Below are 17,225 nucleotides of genomic sequence, written 5' to 3'. Positions count from 1 at the left end.
ACGCTAAATAAGTTCCTCTTCTGTGCATATCCACCTTAACAGTCACATTTCTATTTACAGCTTACTCTGTCTTCATACTATTCATGCTCGCATGATATTTGTACCAACTGAATAAAGATCAGAGAAGGTCTGAAAGGCTAGTCTGCTCACCACCTGGGGAACTTTGTGGGGTTTGTCTAGAGTAGGGAGGTACTTCTGTCTGTGGTTCTCATGTTTGAGTGAGATACGGGGCAAAGCCACTGATCAATGATCAATTTATCAGTTACATTTCTTCTTTGCCCTGCCTTTTAAGATGACCCATTGCAAACATCAGGAAAGCCTCTTTCTGTACTTTAGCTTTTTGTGTTTATAATAAACATAGAAACAAGCATGCAGCATTGAGGTTTTAAGACATGGAGCAAGCAGTGAGATGTTTAACAGGCATCATCTCATTGTGATCACAATGATTTTAAGGGGTAGGTCTTAAGTTCCCTGGTTTATGTACATGAAAATCAAAGCTGGGAAACATGAGCTAATTCATGTAGGGATTTATAGGCAGCAAGTTGCTTAACTTGGATTTCAGCTCACATTTCTAAGACTCTAGAGGCCATGATCTTAATTCCAACACTATCCCATCAAAACAGGATTGGTGCTTGCCTAGGAGAATTACCCTATTGATACACCTGCATTAAGGATACATAACACTATTAAAGAAATTTACGTGATAATCAACAATGGCTCCATTTTTTAATAGCTCTTGAAATTGTCCTTGAGTTACCATGCAAATTGCCACAAAATCTCTGCCCCTCTGTCCTCATCTAATTAAATCTCCTATTGCACTTGGCTTAGAGAAAAAATCTTTTCCACTGCCCTCTGACAGGATTAACCCTGCCTTGTCTGAAGAGCCTGAAATGACCTCCTGTAAGACTCGGTGCTGAGGGTCCTCACCAGCCCTCTGTCCATCCAGACCCACAACTGGACTCAGATCCCCACAGACCCCTGAGCTGAAGTGCAGAGTGGGGCGCCTGAGGAGGTGCACCGCCTGTAATGTGTCACAGCTGGGGTCCCCAGAAGCCCATTCTGGGCTGGAGATTTGGTTACAGGAGGCTTCTTGGGGCCTGCCCTGAGGATGGCTAACTCTGGGCAGAGGAAACTCTGGGTAGGCCTGCAGTCACAGCAAAGGCCTCGGCCTCCCGTGGGGCATGTGGGAGCCAGGGTGCTCTTCAGAGGTGTCCTGATCTGGAGCGAGGGAGCTGGGCATTTAAGCGAAACATGAACCAGCGGCTGAGGCTGGCTGCCCAAGAAAGGGGACATGTAGTCGGGGAGGGCCGTTTTCTTCAGCTGAGCCTAATCCCGGGAGAAGGCCAAGCTCAGGGCTGTGAGCGGTGGCTGGCCCAGCAGCTGGACACAGTTCCTTCAGCTTCGAAAGGGCGTCTGAACGTAGACTCCCCTACAGATGCACGATCCTTCTCCTGCTGTTTTCAGTCTGACCACTTTGAGGGACTGTATACATTTTCACGGGCTTTAGTGGGCTTTCCAAGTATTATACTTGTTTTACCCAGAAGTAGAAAGAGCGTACATAGGATGCATGATGTTTTTTCATCATTGTGTACGTATCATGTAAAATTTACATCATTGTGTACATACGATAGACTGTTTAATCCTCACAGTAAATTAGTGTGGGAAATAATATCATTCTCATTATGCAGGAGAAGAAACAGAGGCTCAGAGAGGTTACGTATCAGTAACTGCTTCAAGAATACGATATTTTAGCAAAAAGAAAAAAAAGGTATATGTCTGTGTTAGTTATGCCTTGTTGTGTAACAAGTCACCTCCAAACTATGGATAAATAAACTTATCTTCTCATGTCATTTTTCCGTGGGTTGCGGGAGTGGCTTCGCTGGGTGGCCCTGGTTCAGGGCTCCCCACTGGTCTGCCGCTGAGATGTTCAAGGACCAATGTGGAGGCTATTAATAGCGTTGTGCCGGCGTGGGAAAGGAGCGATGGTAGATGAAGCTTCAGTCACTGACAGGCTCGACCAGCGCTGGAGGACCCGCTCTGGTGCTGGCTGGAGGCCTCGCTTACCTGCACGTGGACGTCCCTGAAGGGCACCGTGTGTTCCCACCATGTGGCAGCTGCGAGGAGCCGGAGGAGTGGCAGTGTTTCCCGTGGCCTGGTCTCACGAGTGGCACACAGTCCATCAGGGGCAGGGAGACGGGCTGCACTCTGGGGCGGGAGGCAGCTGAGTGATGAAAGAGCTTGCAGACATCTCTAAAACCATCATGATGTTAAACATGATAAATATGTATACTTTATTTTCAAAATTTTCACCACAAATTGGGCCCATTATGATTGAACCTATTTTCTTATTTTCTATTGAAGTATAGTTGATTAACACTGTTATGCTAATACATTATGGTGTACAACAAAGCGATCCAGTTATACAGAGTCTTTTCATGTTCTTTTCCATCATGGTTTATTATAGGATATTGAATACAGTTCTTTGTGCTTTCCAGTAGGACCTTGTTGTTTATCTGTTTCCTATGCAGTGGTTTGCATCACTGACTCGATGGACATGAGTTTGGGTGAACTCCGGGAGTTGGTGATGGACAGGGAGGCCTGGCGTGCTGCAGTTCATGGGGTCGCAGAGTCAGACACGACTGAGAGACTGAACTGATCTGAACTGTATCACCTAATCCCACACTCCTAACTCATCCCTCCTTTACCCCCTTCCCTCTTTGGTATCTATAAATTTATTTTTATGTCCATTGGGTTACAAAGAGTCAGACACGACAGAAGCAACTTAGCACACACACTATATAAGCCAAGGGAGGCTTGAGAACAAGAGAATGATGTGGCCTAATGCAGCGGTCCCCAACCTTTTTGGCACATAAACTAGAGAGGCCATTTTTCCATGGACCAGGAGGTGGAGGCGGGCTGGTTTCAGGATGATTCCCATAAGGAGTGCACACCCCAGCTCTCTTGTATGCAGACTTCACAGTAGGGTTTGTGCTCCTCTGAGAGCCCAGTGCCACTCCTGAGCTGACAGGAGGTGCTCAGGCAGTGGCCTGAGCGACAGGGAGCAGCTGTCAACGTGGATGGGATGTCATTTGGTGGCCCACCGCCTGCTGCGTCTCCCCTTCCTTACTGGCGACAGACTGGTACCAGTCTGTGGACCAGGGTACACAGACCCCAGTTTCATGTATATTGAAGCCAGACTCTAGCTTCTCTTTGGAGAATGAACTCTAGTTGGGTAGGAGGTCTAGCAGGACCCCCAGCTGGAAGATGGCTACAGGCTGCAGAGATGACAGTGTCTCAGAATCAGTGGGATCATGACAGGGGGTGGAGTGGTCAGACTCAGGTTTGACCGGAGAGAGATAAAGCGTGAAGGGTAGCCCGAGGCTCTGACCTCGTGACATCATCCAGTTAATACAGAAAGGACTGCTTTCCCCTCTAGCTTATGTTCATGGCTGAAATGTTTTCAGACATTGCAGTCTCCCAGAAGAAACTGCAGAAAACAGCTTAGTTTGAGAAACCATTCTTTACAACTACCAAGTTATTAAATTAACTTTTCCCATTACCCAAGCCTTAGCCACATTAATACTCCACTCATTGAATGGAAATCAATAAAGCCATTAAATACTCATGATTTTTACTCATATACATTTATAAAAGCTATTTAATAAATATATCACTACTTAATTCTAATTTGGTATGAAGTGAAGTTTGTTATCAGTGTTAAATTTCTTTTGATAGCTTTTTCTCTATTTTAGGAGCCAAAATAATGAAGCAATTAGAAGTGGGCTTTAAAATGTTCTTTAATTAATAGTCACTCTTTTTATAAAATTTTTCAAGTGGATAGCTTTTCTTTTTTTTTTTGCTTTTTTTTCATTTATTTATTTTAATTGGATAGCTTTTCTTACTAGATTCTCTCTTATTTTCTGATTGAGGAGTACTAACCAAGCAATAATCTACTGTGTTATGTTACGTCTCTACCTTTAGTTTAAATTTTCCAAACTTTATTTTTTCATGCTCTAAGATCAGTAGTTTCCATGGATGTTAAAATGCTTCAAATGAAAGTGAAATTCTTTGTTCAGAGAAGTTTTCAAAATATAAATGAGCTAAAACATAAATATTCTTAGAATTTTCTAGAGCATGCAGTGTATCACTGTGCGTTGTCTCTGTCCAAGAGGAAGTACAACTTACAAAATTAAAACTTATTGATCAAGTCATGGTTTAATTTTCCCTTTAGTAAAAGGCTTGCCTACACTGTTCCCCTCAATAATATCACTCTGTTTACCTAGGTAAGGAAAATAGAGTATATGTTAATAATAGAGTGAAATTCTCTTTGAATTTAGTCAGTATTGTAAGAAACGCCTCAGGAAGAAGGAGCCACCCCTATGGACCGTTGATCAGGGCCTTTTATTGGGTGGTCGCTCTCGGGCAGAACTCCCGGGGGTGGGTGAGCAAGGAAGCGAGGGGGGTCTGCGAAGCAAAGGGAGTCTGCGGGGTAAAGGGAGTCTGTGGAGTCTGCAAGGTATGAGGGGTGGGGAAGGGTTTTATAGCCCGGGCTGGGCTCCCATATAAGGAAGAAAACACGGGCTCAGGGGTGATTGGTGTCCAAGGGCTCCGTGTCGGCTCCTGATTGGACGGCGAGGGCTCTGTGTCGGCCCCTGATTGGACAGCTTGGTTGTCGGCCCGCCTCCAGGGCGTGTCTGCAGCGCTCTCTGCTGGGACATGCCCCGACATGCCCGGGCATGCCCAGGCATGCCTCAACACGCCTGACCTTGCCCTGACCTTTCAAGTATCATTCACCTTTCCAATAAATATTTGTTGAACACCTATTATGGATGCTTGTGGCCAGGGATATAACAGTGAGTGAACAGCATTTACAACATCTGTGATCTTGATAATTTATATACGGTCTTCACATGGAGTCCCCATCCCTGTGGGAAGAGTAAGAGACATTCCCAGAAACTGATCCATGGTTTTTAGGGACTGTAGCCCCAGATTGTCAGCTCTGTGCAAAATCTCTGAACTGATGTCCCTGAGAAAGCGCTAGCAAAGGGTTCTTGCCCAGCCCGCCCCCACAATCCTCTCACAAGGGACGTTTCTCTAGGGTTGCACAAGAGAGGGACGCCATTACCCTTCTCTTATCTCACTTCAGTGCCTTGTTTCATGGAGGAAAATCTTCCCAGCACAAACCCCAGGTTAGAGTTGATGCTCAGAAAACAAGGCTTCCCTGGTGGCTCAGCTGGTAAAGAATCCGCCCGCAATGCGAGAGACCTGGGTTGGGAAGATCCCCTGGAGGAGGAAAAGGCTACCCGCTCCAGTATTCTGGCCTGGGGAATTCCATGGACTCTGTAATTCTTGGGGTCACAAAGAGTCGGACATGACTGAGCGACTCACACTTCACTTTCTTTTCAGAAAACAAACAGCCCTCATCCCCTGGTTCCTGCTCACAGCCCCGCTCGCACCTACACACCCCATGCCTATCTCGTCTGCCTCTCTCTCTCCTTCCCTTCCTCCCGCCTTTCCCCTTCTCTTACGCACACACACGCACACGCGCACGCGCACGCACTCCTGTTCCGTAAGTGAGCCGTCTTGTTGTTCGCAAACCCTCAGTGCTGGCCGGCAGGGCGGTCCTTGGAGACTCACTTCTGCAGGGTTCACTCCTGAGCCACGGCAGCGAGTGACGTCCCGGCAGCTTGGCTGCCCTCCTGGTGAGGTGTCACACGAGTGTTCTTTTCCTTCTCGAATCAGAGCTAGTAGGAGGTTTGGGAGCCATTCGGCTGAAACTCCTGTGGGCTCAGCGACATTCCTGCAGATCCGTATCCCTGAAAAAGATGTTCCAAGGAAAAGGCTGGCCTTCAGGGGAGACACCGAACTTCCTGCCCTGGAGGTGGGCGGTGGTCCAGCGGTTGCCTGGCAACAGTCACCCGGCAACCCACAGGGCCCCAACTCGAGGCACAAGGGGAAGTAGGCATGAACGTTACGATCTCAGGCTGGCTTTCAGTTCATGTAACACACCATAGATGTGAAATAGTGTAGGTCTGCATTAAAGTATTTTAAAATAAAGTATTTTAAAATGTAAAGAAAACACATGGAAAGGCCCCGTTTTCCCTCTGTCGTCACTCAGTTATTTCATTATGAGAACTCTCAGACGAGCTGTCAGTCCTGAGATACTCTCTGGCATCGCTCACCTGCCTCCCACAGAAACCCTGTGCCTCGGGTGCCCTGGCCAGTCAGGGGTTCGGACCGCAGCCCCGCTCCCTGGCACATCCATGGTCCCCTCCAACAGGAGGCCGTGATCGTGTGGAGGGGAGAGAGCCAAACTGTTCTGCAAGGTCAGGAGTTCAGGAGAGTTTCTACCTTAGTCTCAGTCCTGAGGCCTTAGGTCACAGGGGACTGTTGATAATCCAAGGCAGCTAGTTGGAGGGAGCTTGCATCCATTCTCCACCCATTATTCTTCAGTTAAGCGTCATGGACTCTCTTTGAAGTGAAAAGTGTGCTGTCTCATACAGTTTTGACCAACGAGAAAGTGGAATGATACGGCGCCATAATGCTAAATTCTCAAAACATGGATTACAGGAATTTAAGAAAGCAACTGTCTTTCAACCAAAGTACAGTTCTGTCCTGTTCTCCCCCAGCCCTTGTGGTGCTGTCTAAGGGTCCTGCGTAATCAGCAGTTGATTTTGGCTTGGTCTCTCTCCCTCCTTCCTTTCCTTCCATCCCCTGGCTTCTCTCTCTTCCTACCTGCCTCCCCTGTTTCATTCATTTCCAATTATACCGTTTGATTGGAGTAGACAAGAATATGGCCGAAATGCCAGGCTAGCAGAGGGAAACCGTGAGGTTAATGCTTTTTTTGTTCCACCAGTCTTAATTTCAGCTGATCTAATGATCTGCCAATCTGGGTTTCCAGGGTGTGGCGATTCAATGAAGCAAATTGGATTTAAAAAATGCTTTGGAGTAATTTGCATTTGCTTTTAAGTAATGAGATTGTAGTATCAGTTGATATAATAAAAACAAAATACTGATTTTCCTCTTCCAAGTCCTTTTCCAAAGCAGTTAATGATGATGTGGTCTAACATATCATTTTGAATGGTTTGCTGTGTCCCAGAACAGTGCTTGTCACTTGATTATCTGATTTACTGCATAGAAACTGTGAGATAGGTATTAACCCTATCGTTGTTTCTATTTTAAGAAAGAATAAGCGGTTGGTGAGAAGAACATGTCTTTAAATACTAAACCCCGGGGGACATCCCTGGTGGTTCAGTGGTTGAAACTCCACACTTCCACTGCAGGAGGCACAGTTTGGATCTCTGATTGGATTACGATCCCTCATGCCATGTCGTGTGGCCAAAACAACCAACCAACCAAACCCTTTAAAGTATGAAATACACACTGGATTTCAAAGTCTTGGCACCGACAAAATATAGGACATTTATGACTATTTTATAAAGATTCCATGTTGAAATGATACTGTTTTTGATATGTCAGGTAAAATAAAATTTGTAACTCAAGTTTCAAAAAGAAAGAAAGAACGAATGAGCTCCAGTTGAGAGAATTTAATGAAACTGCCCAGTGTCATACAGCTAGTGAGTAGCTTGGCTGGAATTCAAACCAGGGCTATGCGTGTCTGGGACTTCCCAGGTGGCACTAAGGGTAAAGAACTCACCTGCCATGCAGCAAACATAAGAGACGAAGGTTCGATCCCTGGGTCAGGAAGATCCCCTGGAGGAGGGCATGGCAGCCCACTCCAGTATTCTTCCCTGGAGAATTCTTCTCCTTCCATGGACAGAGGAGCCTGGTGGGCTACAGTCAGTAGGGTTGCAAGAAGCCGGACACGACTGAAGCAATTTAGCATGCACGCAGGCACACACACACATTATATATGTCTAGAGCCTGAGATTTTACCACAAATACCTAGCCCAGCATCACACAGCAAATACTCAGATATGGTTGGTTAAATTATTAGATTCAATGCATCATTTCTCCGTGTTTTACTTCCCATCTCTGCCTCAGCTTCGTAGTGAGTAAAGGAAGCTTTCTCGTCTGTCTTCCTGTCCTGAGTGGCTGTTGCCCACTCTGCCTGGGCTCCACCAAGAGACCCCTGGAGCTGATCTGAATGGAGCCTGCAGGCTGTAGATGAGCCCAGCCAACCCACTGAGCTGAGCTGATACAAATCTATTCACACGTGTGAGCTTGAGAAAAAAATGGCATCTGTTTAACCCACTGAGCTCTGTGTGTGTGTGTGTGTGTGTGTGTGTGTGGTGTAGTTGATTTAGAATGTTGTGTTACTTCCAGGCATAAGCAAAATGAGTCAGTTACAACTATCAATCTAGCTATATATATAATCTCTCTATCCTTTTTCAGATCCTTTTCACTTATAGGTTACTCCAAAATATGTCTTCTGTCGTCTGTCTGTTTCATATGTGGCAGTGCCCCAGACTCCTAGTTTTCGCCCCGCTGCCTCCCCTTTGATGTGTTTTCTGTGCCAGTGGGCCTGTTTCTGATTTGTATATACATTCTTTTCTTTCATTCTTTTAGGTCCACACATAAGCGACATCCTGTGATATTTGTCTCTGCCTTGCTTCACTTTGTGTGATAGTCTCTAGGTCCACCCATGTTCTGGCAGCTGGCACGCGTTCCTCCGTTTCACCAGCTGCGTAATATTCCGTTGTGTGTATATATCGCATCTTCTGTTTTAAAAATATTTATTCATTGAGTTATTTGGCTGAGCCAGGTTATAGTTGCAACTCACAAGATCTTTCATTGCAGCACTCAGACGCCCTAGTTGCAACAGGCAGGCTCTCGACTTGGAGCACGCAGACTCTCTAGTTCCGGCGCACGGGCTCAATAGTTGCAGCGCATGGGTTTAGTTGCTCCATTGCACGTGGGATCTTAGTTCCCCGAACAGGAATTGAACCCATATCCCCTGCATTGCAAGGCAAATTCTTCACTACTGGAATATCAGGGGAGTCTCCCATATCTTCTTTATTCATTCAGTCCACTGGGTTTTCTTTGTTTGTTTTTAAATAGCGTTATTATGGCAATATGTGACATGCTGCAGAACAGGAATTTGAAATGCACTGGCTAAATTTGGTCTGTAGATGTATTTGGTTATTTTGTTTTGTTTTGGCCAGAATGATTTTAACTTCATTCTAATCTGAATGGCTTCAACAGGGCAGGTGCCTTGCAGTGTACCATGGTTCCCAAAACTCAGAGCAGTTCTACCTGGGATTTATTTCACCTATTACATTCTCACTCACATGACCCTAGATGGAATTTCAGCTTGTGATGTTTGCCATAGTCTGTAATAGAGAGCTCCTAAACTCACACCTTGTGTATTTTATATCTTTATTGGAGTCAGAAAATTGGATACACTGTGAAAGGAGGAAATAGTCACTATTTGGGGTTGTTTTTACCTAGTTTATATAACAGTGTACTGTATTTTGGGCTTCCCTGATAGCTCAGTCGGTAAAGAATCCACCTGCAATGCAGGAAATCCCAGTGCGTTTCCTGGGTCTGGAAGATAAACGCTGGAGAAGGGATAGGCTACCCACTCCAGTATTCTTTGGCTTCCCTTGTGGCTCAGCTGGTAAAGAATCTGCCTGAAATGCGGGAGACCTGGTTTGAAGCCCTGGAGAAGATCCCTGGAGAAGGAAAGGCTGCCCACTCCTGTACTGTGGCCTGGAGAATTCCATGGACTGTATAGTCCATGCAGTCACAAAGAGTTGGAGAAATGCTCCCAAGCTTGGGTTGTTTTTATGTAGTTTATATAAACATGTTATATTATACTATATTACATTGTAATGGATTAATAGAATTTCTGGATTTTTATAGACATAGTTTATTAAATATATAATATTCAATAGAATAATAGAATTTTAGAATTAGATTTGAGCTGAGAATTTGCCATTAAAATCTGCTTAGTTACTTGGAAAAATTATGTGGCTTGTATCTATCTAATGATTTAATCAAAAGTCAGAAGTCTTACTGATGATATAGAGAAATCAGGTGAACTGTTAATTTGTAGCCCAGTTATAACATATACTTCAAATTCTTTAATTTTGTTTTCATGAGAATTAATATAAATTTCAGTAATTGTTCTTTTTTCCCCCCAAAGTTTTGTAATGTAATATATACTTATATTTCCCAATTACCTGTTGGGTCTCATGTAATATCATCTATTGTACAATTTTCCTTAGTTCAACATTTCCTTTGTTTTTATGAGATAAGCCTTAAAACTTTTCCGTAAAATAAATTACTTATCCCAGTAAAGTTTAATTTAGAAAAGTACCTGCTATTGACCCTTTCACTTACAACATGCTCCAAATAAAATTCTCACCTGAGGACAACTCAACTCTACTCATAACAAATGGAATATAACTTGTCTTGGATGAATTAATCAACAAATGATGGATTTCTTCCGTGTTCAGTTCAGTTCAGTCGCTCAGTCATGTCCGACTCTTTGTGACCCCATGAACTGCAGCACGCCAGGCCTCCCTGTCCATCACCCTCTCCCGGAGTTCACTCAGACTCATGTCCATCGAGTCAGTGATGCCATCCAGCCATCTCATCCTCTGTTGTGCCCTTCTCCTCCTGCCCCCAATCCCTCCCAGCCTCAGAGTCTTTTCCAATGAGTCAACTCTTCGCATGAGGTGTCCAAAGTACTGGAGTTTCAGCTTTAGCATCATTCCCTCCAAAGAAATCCCAGGGCTGATCCCCTTCAGAATGGACTGGTTGGATCTTGGTGTTGAAAGTAACTAATTCAGTAAATCTCAAGGTATTTGCCATCGCTTATCTGAATGACAATGAGAGGAAAACAATGAAAGAAGAAAACGTCACTGGAAGAAGAGCAGGCAGTTGCTTTCCTTCCTGAGCATTCCAGATGGAAAGGCAAGGGGATGTGGCTGGGCCTTGTCCATTTTGATTAAATGCCAGCTAGCTACCTGGAAAGGAATTTGGTTCAATTCACAGTGTCCATTTTACATGAACATACATAGTAACAGACTGTCAAGGCATTCTGTTTTTTAGAGAGTATCTCTATGGATTATTCTAGAACAGACAGAGAAAGATAGGAAAAATAGTCCTGAAGACATATGGGTAATGAAACTGCAGCAAAAGTGAGCAGTTTTAGAAAAGTTTTATCCGGTCTGGTGCTTTGAGTTGCAACCCAAGTGGGTATTTTTCTTTGGCGTTTTCCTCCTAGTGGCCGTTTGTTTATCCCACTTAGCAGGTCCCCTGCTGCCCGCTCCACTGTCATTTTGGCTGGAGCAGTTGTGCTGAGCTACTATCATCAATTTTCCTCCCAGCTGAATCTGCCAAGGCTGACAATTACGATCCTAACAAGTGCTTGTTCAGTAATGTTCAGTCATTCAGGTTGCCTTCCTCATTATTTTTCTTCCCTGGAGGCAGTTGATATGAACAGTCTCCAACTCTTCACCTGGGGCTCAGAGATAGAGAAATTTGTTTAGATCTCAGTGATAATTCTATCTCTGATTAATGGCAAAGAGATTCGAGTCTCATTTCTCAAAAGCAGCTGGGGTCTCAAGTAGCCACATGCAGACAGCCTGGGTATGACCTCAGTGTCTCCAGGCTTCACTGGCTTGAGTAAAAGTTCTGGGAGCCAAAATACAGGGTGGGGGGGGGGGCGGTGAGGGGGGGTTGGAGAAGCAGGATATTCTGAATAATTCTCAAAAGTGATTGCAGCAGTTTATATGTAAAGACCATTTTAAAATATCACCTCACCTCAGCAATAGAAATGATAATGAAATGAGTGGAGAACTTCTGACACTGTGCACTGGTGTCTGAATGAGAACTTTTTCGAAGAGTTCATCTCTGAATCTCTGAATAATTTTGCAGCAGCTAGAAATGGAGTGAAAGTTGAAAAGGAGGTAGAAGCTCGTAGCGTTCTCTTCCCGGGGTGACAGTGGAAGTGTTCCAAACACCGGGAAAGATGAAATTTGGTTCTGTGTTCTGAATTGCCTTTCCATCCACATTGCTTAATAATCTCTCTGCATTGATTATCTCCTTTTTCTCTACTAGAAGATGTGTGTGTGTGTGCACTGTATTAAATCGCACAAACCAACAGTCTCTTTCCTTGCATTTCCTTCCTTCCCTCTCAGCGCCCCTTTCCCCCACCCCCCGGTCCAATTTGGCATCACAATTCTAATCCCCTTTATGGTAAATCATGACAAGGAGCTTTCCACATTCAGCATGTCTCTCCATCATCACAAGGACTAATTCAGCTCCTCTCTGACTCTCATTCCTCACAGCTGGTCAATGCCTCTATGTTTTATATTTTTAAAGACTATTTTTATTAGAGCAGCTGTTGCTTCATAGCAAAATTGAGAGGAAGTTATAGATTACCCAAATACTTCTTGCTCCTAGTATGCGTTTGGAATATATCATCCAAAAAGCTGTCTGCTTTGTCCCTTCTAAACTGAATGACAGTGACTTCTGTTCTCTGAATGGCAGTCAGCCACAGTGGACTCCTTGGTTTGAAGCCTTGTTCTGCTCTGGGACACTGTAGACTATAGCATGTTAATAGAGTTCAGGAAATTGGAGAACCACAGCCAATCCTAGTTGTGAGAATTAGAATTTTAACTTAGTTCCTTGATTTGATGATTGCAAGCTCAGATCTCTTGCATGATGTAGTGTTTACAAAAAAATTAGTATTTGACCCAAGTCTGTGATCTTTCATAGACTCAAACAAGTCAAGCCTGAGACAGAAGGGTTCATTTTCTTTCTGAAGCTAAACAGATGTCTAGATCTTCCTTCTTAAATTGGGTCTTTATAGTAACTTCCAAGGATGTGTATATTTACTTCCAGACACTGTCTTTTTTTAGTGAAAAGATTTAGACTTTTGATTCTTTCAAAGAGTGAGATTCTGGAAGACAAACTATGGCTCTTTTATGGGCTTTTCCAGCAGAGAAATATTAACACATCACTGGGGTTTCACGGCAGTATTAAGAATTGGACTCGAATGACTCAACACTCAAGGAAATAGCTTGTTACGAAAGGATTACATAAACCTTTATAGTCTCTTTTTCTGTAGAACAATAATTTAAGACCCTCACCTGACTCTATTTTAGTAACAAAAAAGAAAAACGTTCTTAAAAACTCTATTATGACTAGATAGCAACCTTACTGTATTGCAAAGAAAGACACCCATGTTGACTACATGTTAATAATAATTTTTAACATAGCATGGAAAGACAGTGAGTACCCTGTGGGTATTAATCATTTAATTCAGCAGCTCTAACTGGTGTTCGAGAAGCCTCTTGAGAGTCCCTTGGACTGCAAGGAAATCCAACCAGTCCATTCTAAAGGAGATCAGTCCTTGGTGTTCATTGAAGGACTGATGCTAAACCTGAAACTCCAGTACTTTGGCCACCTCGTGCGAAGAGTTGACTCATTGGAAAAGACTCTGATGCTGGGAAGGATTGGGGGCAGGAGGAGAAGGGGATGACAGAGGATGAGATGGCTGGATGGCATCACCAACTCGATGGACATGAGTCTGAGTGAACTCCAGGAGTTGGTGATGGACAGGGAGGCCTGGCGTGCTGCGGTTCATGGGATCGCAAATAGTCAGACACGACTGAGCGACTGAACTGAACTGAATTGAAAAGGGATGGTCCGTCATCGTCATTTTCCAAACAGAACGGAGGTTTGTAGCTGTTGTGTTGTTGTTTCGTCTCTGAGTCATGTCCAGCTCGTTTTGTGGCCACATGGACTGTAGCCTGCCAGGGTCTGTGGGGTTTCCCAGGCAAGAATACTGGAATAGGTTGCCATTGCCTTCTGCTGGGGATCTTGCTGACCCAGGGAGAGAACCCACATTATCTGCATTGGCAAGCAAATGATTTACCACTGAATCTCCAAGGAAGCCCAAAGTTTTTAGAGAAGTAAATTGTCCACAGTCTCATGACTCTCAAACAGTGAAATATGAGTTTAGGTCCAGCCAGTGGGGTTATTTATAGAATGCCCAAACTGGGAGTATCTAAGGCCAATTCTTGTTCAGTAACCCAATCTGATAAATTGGGTTACATCACCTCTGAGAGGTGGTGATCTAACCTCTACTTAATACCAGCAAATGTGGGAGACATGGAGTCATGTTTCTCCTATTTAAACATATTTCTCATTTCTATAAGGCACTGAAATACAACTTCATTGTGAGAGCCCCAAACCTCCATAGACCTCTACATAAACTGTGAGACATTGTTGAAAGAAAAAATAATTTGACTGTAATTTGGAATCTTCATCCATAGGATCGTGCCTGATCGTATGTATTATAACTGTTATGATAGAACCAGTAATGATAATATCTGTCACTGCAGTGTACATTTAATAAGCATACTTAACCATAGAGTCTTGGGCATATATTTCTTTGCTTAACATGTTGGTATCTATGAGGCTTATAATTTATTATTATTTGACTTGATGTCAAAATATTAACTATTTTTTGGCTACAACCAAAGGAACTAGGATTAAATCCCCATGTAAGGCTAGTTTCACCAAACTTTTGATTGAGTAAGCTCTCTGGAAAGCAAATAAAGAATGTGTTTGGAGCTCTGCTCTGGTGGCATAAGATTCACTTCGGTCTGTAGATTCCGATGATAATAACGACAGTGGCAGCAACACTAGAGACATTTTCCAACATTTTTCTCCAGGCTCTACTCCAGCTCTTCTGTGTGTATCACCTCATCAAATCCTTGAGAACAACTAAGTGAAACAGGTGCTGCTATTACCCCTGTTTTAATGATGAAGAAACTGAGGTCAAGAGCAGTTGGGTAGCGAGTCCAAGGGGAGGCAGATAGTAAGGATTCTAAGAAAGGTTGTTTGATTCCAGGGATCATGAATTTAGCCAATAATTTACGAAGCCTCCCCAGTGATTTAAGAAGCCTACCGCTGACACAGTCTGTCTCATTGGGATGTTTATATTCAGTTGAGAAAACACCTTTCATGTCACCCTGTTATCTTTTGCATCCTAGCTTAGCACTAGGCTGTTGGTTGTTGTTTGGTAGCTCAGTCGTGTCTGACTCTTGGCGACCCCATGGACTGTAGCCCACCAGGCTCCTCTGCCCATGGGGTTTCCCAGGCAAGAACACTGGAGCGGGCTGCCATTCGCTTCTTCAGAAGATCTTCCCGCCCAGGGGTCAAACCCACAGCTCCTGCACCGGCAGGCAGATTCGTTACTGCTGAGCCGGCGGAGAAGCCCCTTGCTATTGGGTGGTGCTTCATAAATCCAGGTGAAATTCAATTCCCTATTCTATACCCCCTGATGTTTACAGCAGTACTATTTTTTCTCTTTCTTTCTTTCTCATTCAAGTATTTCCCACTATTCCCTTCCCCCCGGTCTGTGACTTTCTCACAAGAGTTTTGTCATCTGATACGGTGCTCTTGCATTTTCCTCCCGGACCACTTCATATACAGAAGGCTTGTTCCAACTATTGCTCTCAGTGGACCCACTCTTGGTGATCTGAGTTTGCAGGATGCTTTAGAATGTAGTCTTTTGATTGATGAACCATGCTCTGCTCTGGGGAAAATGACTCTTATCTGTATTCTCCCCTGTTGTTTATTCTTAAGAACAGTTGAGTGCTTTCTCCTCCATGTATCCATTCCCTTTTACCTCCGTGATCCTCATTTGATTTTTTTCCTACTGTTTATCTGAGTCCTTTTCTCTAACCCCTGAACACCACTGAATTTCATACATGTTGTTTTACATGCTCAAGATGGAAGCGAGGCGAGGCCAGAATGTCCTTGTCTTCACGGTGGGCACCCTACATTGGCTGGTAGGATATCTTTTTAATCCTCGTTGTCAGAGCCTGGGGAAATGGCTCCGTTTTGCTGGGCTCTCTCCGCTTCTGCCCTTCTGGGTCGCCCATGCCTTCTCACTGGGACAGCTTGTGGTCCCTGTCTCTGGCCTCTCATCCTTGGGCCGCCAGGACACTGCTTGTCTCCAGGGCCTGGGACTCCTGGCCGCCACTGCAGGGCGCCTGGGCGCCGGAATTCACCTCCATTCCTGTGAGGTGGCCTTCATTTTGTTGCCTCCATTCTGAGACTGACCCACATAGATCTGTGATCCACATAGGCCCACGCAGATCACAGACTGAGCCACAGCCTCTCGTTTCTTTCAGACGCCCTTTGAAGATACTCCCGGCTTCTTCGCTGAAGACCCTTCGATGATGTGGGAGTTTGGAGGAATGTCTCCCTTAGGCTGATCTGGCCCTTTCTCTTCTTTCTCCTCTCTTTCTGCCACGTTTTCCCTTGTAGTGCAGCTTGTCAAAGACAGTGACTTCAGCAAGTACTCGTGGCTTGGAAAGTGGAAGTCACTCAGTCATGTCTGACTCTTGGCGACCCCATGGACTTTAGCCTACCAGGCTCCTCTGTCCATGTGATTTTCCAGGCAACAGTATTGGAGTGGTTTGCCATTAGCCGGCAGTGTTTCAAAACAAGGAAAACACTTTTAAAACTCATTTTTAAAATGCTGTTTCCCAGAAACCACTTTTTTGTGCATGTTTGGTCATGCTCTGGGTTTAAATGATAAGTAATCAGTTTTTCTCTTTAATGGAAAGGGTATTATGCTTGGCTTTAGTGCAGCATTTTGCTGAACAATCCAAATACCTTTTTAAAAATGAGGTAGAGAGATTTTGCTAGATGAGCGCTGGGAACAGAACTCACAGTTCTGTGTCTCCCGGGAATTTAAATGGCATTCCTGGGCCCGATAGAGACAGGGGTGGGCAGTTTTGTCTGTTCTTCCCATGTTTCTTCTTACTGTGCTATGTTTTGAACCTGATAGCTTTTTAATGGAGATCAGGCTAAATGACATAAGTGATTTAACGCACTTCAGCCAGAACACTTTCTGTTCACTATCCAGTTCACTGATACCCAGATGCGGCTTGCACAGGCAGCAGTGTTATAAATCTGTAAATCTGCAGTGTTGACTTTATGTGCAAATCTTTTGGGTAACCTAAAAACAATGTAAAATGATTAAGCGGTACCATTTAAAAATCTTTCTTATGAAACATCTGTTTAAAAGTATCTGACATCTAAATCTTGAAAGAGTCTCATTCCAAAGGGGAAATTCAACACATCTCTGCACTTATTCTAGATATTTTCATTCTATTATCATATAATTTTCTTTCTGCAAAGAAAATCAAATAAAGCTTTAAAATGTGCAATATTTTATTGTCCTGATTATCACTTTTACCACATTTAAAGCTACTTTAAAAAAATTTATT

General features: G+C 44.0%; 1 protein-coding gene across 1 annotated transcript in view; it reads left to right on the top strand.

Moving 5' to 3' along the window:
- Positions 1 to 17,225, top strand: part of ZNF385D (zinc finger protein 385D) — a 757,956-nt gene that overhangs the window by 82,980 nt on the left and 657,751 nt on the right. Inside the window, exon 3 of the mRNA XM_068970436.1 lies at positions 5,418 to 5,430. Coding sequence (XP_068826537.1) covers positions 5,418 to 5,430 — 13 coding nt within the window. The remainder of the gene's footprint in view (positions 1 to 5,417; positions 5,431 to 17,225) is intronic.

This window comes from Capricornis sumatraensis, chromosome 4 (assembly GCF_032405125.1).
Source record: "Capricornis sumatraensis isolate serow.1 chromosome 4, serow.2, whole genome shotgun sequence".
NCBI lineage: Eukaryota > Metazoa > Chordata > Mammalia > Artiodactyla > Bovidae > Capricornis > Capricornis sumatraensis.
The sequence above is the reverse complement of the archived record's forward strand: the minus strand, read 5'-3'. Positions and strand labels throughout refer to the sequence as shown.